This window comes from Sclerotinia sclerotiorum, genomic scaffold (genome assembly GCF_000146945.2).
Source record: "Sclerotinia sclerotiorum 1980 UF-70 scaffold_1 genomic scaffold, whole genome shotgun sequence".
Lineage (NCBI taxonomy): Eukaryota > Fungi > Ascomycota > Leotiomycetes > Helotiales > Sclerotiniaceae > Sclerotinia > Sclerotinia sclerotiorum.
This window is the reverse complement of record NW_001820835.1, coordinates 936807-944590: the sequence shown is the minus strand read 5'-3', so window position 1 is coordinate 944590 and position 7784 is coordinate 936807. Positions and strand designations below refer to the sequence as shown.

General features: G+C 41.1%; 2 protein-coding genes across 2 annotated transcripts; one reads left to right on the top strand and one right to left on the bottom strand.

The window, feature by feature from the left end:
- Positions 1-213: 213 nt before the first annotated feature.
- Positions 214-3934, bottom strand: SS1G_00365 (hypothetical protein; the record flags this gene model as incomplete). Its single annotated transcript, XM_001598229.1, has 4 exons — positions 214-2614; positions 2666-3113; positions 3185-3399; positions 3453-3934. The coding sequence occupies 4 exons, from the start codon at positions 3932-3934 to the stop codon at positions 214-216; spliced, it is 3546 nt and encodes a 1181-aa protein (XP_001598279.1).
- Positions 3935-4709: 775 nt separating this feature from the next.
- Positions 4710-6176, top strand: SS1G_00364 (hypothetical protein; the record flags this gene model as incomplete). Its single annotated transcript, XM_001598228.1, has 1 exon — positions 4710-6176. One exon carries the CDS (start codon positions 4710-4712, stop codon positions 6174-6176), a length of 1467 nt encoding a protein of 488 aa, XP_001598278.1.
- Positions 6177-7784: the final 1608 nt, after the last annotated feature.

The window sequence follows — 7784 nt, the reverse complement described above, 5'->3', positions numbered from 1 at the left end:
ACACCACCACCATCTTATCCATCCATTCATCAACCAACTTAGTTAGCTCTTGAATGGAAAAATGAAATAAAAGAAAACGCCTGGGCCATGCATAATACTGTAAGTTATAAGAATGTCATCAATCATCGCTTCGCATTTATCGTTGCGTCATAAGTATCTCTTTCTCCTCCTTTCCGGATACGTATGATGCTCAACCCTTTACAAACCTCTCTATCACGAAAGATCAAAACCAGCCCCTGCATTGATTGCATACAACAACTTCTCTTTCAGCTTCTCCTTACTTTGATACCTCGGCAATTTCAACAGATTAACACACGTACTCGCACTTGGCAGTCGCTTCTCATCCAAACTACCATCCCTGATACTAAACCGTGGAACCAACGATGAGAATCCCAATAAGGGTGCTCTTGGCGTGCTCGTCACATACTTGAGTACTTTTCTCCTATCCTCATCTTCGAACTCTTTCATAACTTGCCAAAACATCATGACAGTTGGGTGTTCAAGTCCATCATCTCCAATCTCATATACACCGCCATATCTTGTGTTTCTACGTAAATCATCAATGTTGATCTCGGATGTTTCGCCGGAAATTAGAGTTTGAAGTTCGACTTGGTTAAACATGCTTAACCATGAAGGATTTATGATTTGGCCGAGACCGCGAAGGAAAGCTTGGGTAAGTTCGTAAGGTTGAATATGGAGACGGTGGCGAACGACGTATGCAATGTAGAGGAGACGATTTTCATTTGTAACAGGAATATTGGAGCCATTTGGCATAAGATCCCGGGTGATAATTTTAGGACGGCCACCCGGTATGTGGCTGGGAATGGTGTCGGTTATGGTGAAGTCGAGCGAGAAGTCTTCGACATTTCCAGGATAATTTTTGAGTTTTAATAGCCCTTGATATAATCCTTCGTCAAGGTCACGTAAATCGTTGAGATTGCCACGGCTTGTTGCTTCTGAACCAGAAAATGCAGCAGACCATTTGAGAAGGAAAAATCCAGCAAAATTGATATCGACAAGAATTCCCTCATACAAACACTTCCCTACTATGCGACCTAAGAATTGCATGCGATTGCGCAGCTGTGCGCTATGTGCCTTCCAATCAGGGTTGGTCTCGGTGATCCCATTCGATCTCAAAAATTCATAATCTTGTTCAGTCGCTGTTGGATTGGGGTAGAGTAGATTTTGATCATTCGTCACAAAAAGGGATGTGCGACTACCATAGCCTAGAGGGCCGCGAAATGCTTCATTTGTTGCACTGGTAAGAAACTCTTTCGTCACTCCACCGCCATCAATACCAGCCTCAGCAGTACCGAAGCTGTCAATAAACGTGATCTGAATTGGTTCCTTAAGACCTTCTGACAGCGGGTAGAAGGCCTCAAAAGCATCTTCAAAAACGCTTTCTCGACGAATCCGTGCATAATGCCTGCCAAGAACTAATCGTGCAGCATGCAGAGTATGTGACATATCTTCCATTCGCATTCGCCATAAATCTGGATCAACGACACCTGCTCGTCTCTTGAGTTGATCCAACATGACGAACTGACGAAATATCTCAACACGAGTTTCAAAAGGGATAACAAATGGCATATTTTCTAACACCTCAATTCTTGGTCCAACGGTGGCCATGAGTTTGCGTTTATAGATTTTTCGCTGCTGCCGACTGAAATTCTCCTGCTGTATCATCAGATGCGGTCGAGTCAGACGCCTTATATTGATGCTCTGGACACGCCCAAACTCTTCTGCGTCTTCATCAATCTCGTCTTCAGTACCTTCACCGTCTACAACTTCTTGTCGTCTTTCTTGCTCCTTAATAACATCAACAATAAAGCCTTTCATGTCAAAACGTGTCGTCATGAGCCAATGATCTTTTGGCAAAAATTGTCGTCTCGAATCTCGTTCATAGATCATTCGCATGACCCCGATAACAATTGTCCTCATATAGTAGAACGTCATGCCCGAAATTCCGGCGAATGGCCAACTTGAGTTACTTGTCGTTGACCCCTCGTCAAGGCCCTCTCGCTCCTTTCCAGATTGATTGTTGATGCTGATATAGGTGCTTGAAACATCTTCCATACCGGGCTTATCATCAGTAGAAAGTTCTGCAGCATTATAATAAGTAGTGAATGAGATGTTCTTCAGGAAAAGGGTGAGTTTCTCGACAGATTCCAATGGCAGGGCACTCCCTCGAATCTTGGAAACAGTTCCACTTGCTTGACTTGACTCCATGCTGCCGCCGAGGAAGTCCTCATCGTCTATGAATTTTAGGACAAATGTATAAAGTTCTAGGAAAAGAAGAATGGTTCTCCATTCTCGATTTCTTGACAAAACTTCTTGAGATGGTTCATTACTGTGTTGCTTTTGATATCGAAGAATTTCTAACGCAGCCTTCGAATCCGCCACGATAGCTTTGAAGGTGCTCGTTGAGCTCATTGCCTGCCAAAAGAACTTGAGAGCCAGCACCTGGTCACCATTTGAAGCTGTCATAGAGCTAGAACAAAGCCACATTCTAATTTCATCCGCACGATGTGGGAAGATTCTCAACAGTGTAAGAGCATAACTCGCCAAGAAGCTTGCATCCTCCTGGCCCGTTGTCGACCTTTTGGCATAATCGCTGATGCCAAGTTATTAGCGAAGATCAAAAGAAAAAATGTACTCGACTTACATGTTAAATCTCTCCAGTAGTCCTACTATTGAAGCTTTATTTACTAAAGACATCAACTGACTACTGATGAATGTGGGCAAGTTCCGTACAAGATGGATTCCCGTTTCTTCGCTTTCATTTTTTTGAGAAGTATTAGATATTGGTTCAACGCCATCGATCTTGCCAATAATATCGACTGAGCACGCCGTTAGCTGGAGAGATAAGGCTCTCAATAGCTCAACTTCCTGTTCACGATGCTCTCGCATATGATATGTTGCAATGAAGTGAGCAAGCAGCCATAGCTTTGCCTCTGGATTTGACTGCGAGGAAGAGATGTTTGAATAGTCACGGACTATAGCTGTAGCTAGGAGATTGCCGCTCATCTTAGATGCGAGTCCTTGTAAATCTCCCAGTCTAGTCTCCAAATTTGGAGTGGTAAGGAACTGAAATGCCATGGCTGAATAGATATCTAGTGACATTGAAACTATATTGGATCAGTAACTAGGTATGACAGGTTCACATGGGGCAGGGGAGACATACTGGACGAATCTGCTGGCGTCAAAGGAGGCTCTTCAAGAGGAAAGAGTACTGCCGAGACAAGCTCTGCACGACGTCCATCAGTGATACTGCTGTTGACCACTGCAGCTGACAGAAAGTTGTAATAAGGAATTGAAATATGTGAGAGTATATCTCTTCTGTACACTAGTATATTCAACAGTAACTTGAATAGGGCTGTGTCGTAGCTGGGTAAGGAACTATTGAAGAGGTTAGAAGTTGTTCAAGAATAAACATATGTGAGTAAGCGTACCGCATGACCGCGCTGAGTATGAGCTTTGCTAGTTTCGGCAAATAAGGTTGATACTCTGCTTGACCTATAAGTTCGGCATTATTATTAATAACCAACTTTCTACCAAGTGCCGTCAATTGTGCTATATCATCCTCCCGATCGGGGCTGCAAAATGCAAACAACAACTGTAGTTGCTCAACCGTGATGGGCGCATCGGGCCCTTCTTCCTGAGAAGTGTAGGACAAATGGTATTGTCGTCTTCGTGCATCGGCAAGCTCGGTTCTGACTTTATGACCCCTCCATACCCTCTGGATTTTCTTCGAAGCGTTGAGCCTCTCTCTTTCTTTCTGACGCTGTTCTCTCTCTTGTTGCGCATGTGCCAATGTCTTCTGAGCAGCGGAAGCGGAAGAATTCCAGGAGCTGGCAGCGAATGGATTTGGATTTTGGCCGGAAAGATTGACTTGTCTTGGTTTACGAGAACTCCCACTGAATGTTTGGAACATTTCGGAACTGTGATAATAAGGGAATTATCTATCACTTCTTGAAGGATTCTTCTTTGTCTTGCACCGTAAATGGCAGTATCATGGGCAAAGCAGCATACCGAAGCTCTATGGGTGATCCAAGATAGACCGATCGAAGACTGAGATTAATGATTGTCGCAGACGGATATATTCGGAGTAGGTTGATGATAGCAGTATTATTACTATCAAGGACTGGGAAAGTAGTAGAATGAGACAGTTGAGGTGACTTCGTTCAAGAAGCTTCTATGAGATTCGCTCTTTTCGATTTTTAAGGTAGGTTTTGAAGGCAAAAGTAACAAAGTAATATCATACATTCATTCATTCATTTACAGCCTCTCTGTCCCTCGGATTACGTTGGTAGCAGCCTCACTAAATGACGCCGCTTTTGATAACTCAAATGCTCCGATAAACTGCCCATTACTTTGCCTTACAAATCAAATTCGGTGGAATGGAATGGATCACCTAGAAAGAAGTTGATTGTCTTAACGTGGTTTATCAGGACCCTGTACATATCAGGACCCTGTACACTTTTACCTCAATTATCACCCTTCAACTTCAACACGCGATTTATCAATATTTAATTATGCAAACTACTTCAAAAGAAGCTCGAATCAATTTAGCTATTGAGGCTATTCGTACATCTCAAAATTTGAGTATTCGGAAAGCTGCAAAACTCTATAATATACCTCATACTACCCTTACTTCTAGAATGAATGGAATTCTGCCTCTTACTGAACGTCGACCAGCAAATCATAAAATGACAGAATTGGAGGAGAAATCGCTTCTTCAATATATATTGGATATGGATGAAAGAGGGTTTAGTCCTCGAATAAGTGATGTGGAAGATATGGCGAATTATATACTCAAAACGCGGGGTGCGAAGAAGGTTGGAAAGCTCTGGGCTCATCGTTTTGTGAAACGACATACAGAATTAAAGACGCGTTTTAATCGCGTTTATAACTTTCAAAGAGCTCCCTGCGAAGATTCAGAGCTTATTGAAAGATGGTTTCGATTGGTATCGAATATGCGGGCCAAATATGGTATTCTGGACTGCGATTTCTACAACTTCGATGAGACAGGCTTTATGATGGGACAAATATCACCACATATAGTAGTTACTAAAGCTGATCGATGTGGAAAAAGCAAAGCTATACAACCAGGCAATCGAGAATGGGCTACAGCGATTATTTGTGTTGATGGAGAAGGTCACAATATACCTCCGTTTTTGATAGTAAAAGGCGAATACCATCTTTCAAATTGGTATACCGAAGGTGATTTACCATACGATTGGCTTATTAAACCTACTATCAATGGATGGACAGATAATGAGACAGGTCTTGAATGGATTAAGCACTTCAACAAACATACTGAAAGTAGGAAAGTGGGTAGATATCGAATGCTAGTGCTTGATGGGCATGAAAGTCATAAATCGCCAGCATTTCAGGAATACTGCAAGGAACACGACATTATATTACTTAGTTTACCACCTCATTCTTCGCATTTAACTCAACCACTCGATATCGGTTGTTTTGGTCCTTTAAAGTATTCATATAGTCGACAAATCGAGAACTTTATCAAGGCGCATATCACTCATATTACCAAAACCGAGTTCTTTCAAGCCTTCAAAGCTGCATATATCGAAGCAATATCTATATCAAATGGTAAAGCTGGGTTCCGCGGAGCTGGGCTAATCCCATTTAATCCGGAAATTGTACTTTCAAAGCTAGATATTCGAATAAGAACTCCATCAAATAGATCAATATCAGCCGATCCTGATATATGGCAATCTCAAACACCTCACAATCCAACTGAAGCTCTTTCTCAATCCACTTTAGTGAAAAGTCGTATTGCTCAACATCAAGGGAGCTCACCTACTCCAATATTTAAAACAGTTGCAGCTTTAGCTAAGGGTACAGAGCTCTTAGCTCATGCGAATACGCTTTTAGCTGCTGAGGTTCATAGTCTCCGCAAAGCAAATGAAGCACTTAGTAAACGCCAGAGAGCTAGAAAAGCTTTAATACGAAAAGGAGGAGTACTTTCAGTAGAAGATGGGCATGATATATTAGAACAAGAGAATGTAGAAGATCAGATACGACGCGATGAATTTACAAATGGTGATTCTTCAGCAAGGAGGCAAGCTACTATACGACGATGTAGCAAATGTGGTAGTGCTTCACATAATGCACGAACTTGTCAATTAGATCCAGCATTAGTTGATCTTTGAATTGTATGTAATTTAATTCTAATTTATAGTATTGTTGTAATTTTATTTCAATGGAATGTGGGCAATTGAGGTAAAAGTGTACAGGGTCCTGATATGTACAGGGTCCTGATAAACCAAGTTATCAATTTGTGGTTACATAAGAATTACATAATCATCATTCACACCTCCTTCAAAACTTCATGATCGCTGAGGTCATCCATCATTCCTTCTGTTACTCCAAATGGATATTTATACATCCTTCTTCAATTGATAGTGACTTACTAGGTATTCCAAGGCCATTGAATGTCCCTATCCATATCCTTGTGTACTCCTCTCTTATGGGGCTAGGTCCTGGCTGCGCATGACAATTGTAGAATTCATTGTTCACTTGGTGCCTATTGTATGCTCTTATTCTCTACTACGGAGTAGAGCGAAGCGAAAAAGCCTCCACGGCAGTGGCCAAAGCGGAGCGTCATGATAATTAGACGATGCTTTCTCCTTTAAATGTATAATCTTGCCAGTGATTTTAATCATCAGTGTTTTCATGGGCCTTCCTTCTCTTTTCAGATAGCCATAGATCACACAAACCTAACAAAAGATACTTCAAAAGCCCTTCCATTTGAGTAATGCCTTATTGATTCTACCTACCTATCTTAAATACAGCTTTTCTCGTGATTAAGACTGGAGCTGGAAGACCTTTCTAGATGTCAATGAGATTACATAAGCCAACCATATGAAATGCTTTATTACTTCTTCATTCCTCATCTTTATCAACCGTCAACGATATCGATAATAATGACATGAGCACAGGAAAAGCCCTACTTCAGTAATACTAACACTTTTCTAGGTAAATAGTACCCAGCTAGTCAATCTCGATTTCATTAGTCATTCTCTTTTCAGTGGTGTTAATCTTTGATCATTCACTTGATGAATCAGCTGTAGCGAATCATCTGCGATTCTTGATTTAAACTACCGGACTAATCCCAATTAAGTATAGTTAGACTACGCACAGAAATTTCGAAAAAAGATGAACTAAGTTTTATCCGTCGCGATTGTGACTTTTAAAGAAATCTCCTTCCCTTCTCCAACCATCCAAAAAAAAAAATACATCCCACCGAAAAGATCTTACAATAGCGGTTTAAGTACGAATAACTTCGTGCTTTTTTCGTTCTTCTTCGCCCTTTTCAAATTAGAAAACCCCTCTTCTTCAAGAGATACAAAAAAATTTGAAAATCAACCCACAGAAAACCCCAGATTTGCGATCGATACTTATTCTATCGAACGTCTTTTCGAAATTCTTTCAGCTTCCTCCCAAAATCAAAACCTTTCACCTCAAAAAGTCAGTCATATTGTGCCTTTTGTCTCGCGACACTGATATCAGTATTTTCCTTCGATACTTATCGGTTCTGTACAGAGTTATTCTCGCGAATTTCTACCCCTCATCCGACCCTCTTTTCACAACACATCTCGACGTAAAGGTAAGGATGCCACTTGGGTAGTTCTCTTGCCTTTATACCTTCTCTCAATATTCCCTTTGTCGTTCCTCATTACGAATTATTTCTCAAAATGCGACTCCAATTATTCCTGTTCAACTGCTAATTTTTGTCATTTCAGTAAAATTTACTCAAA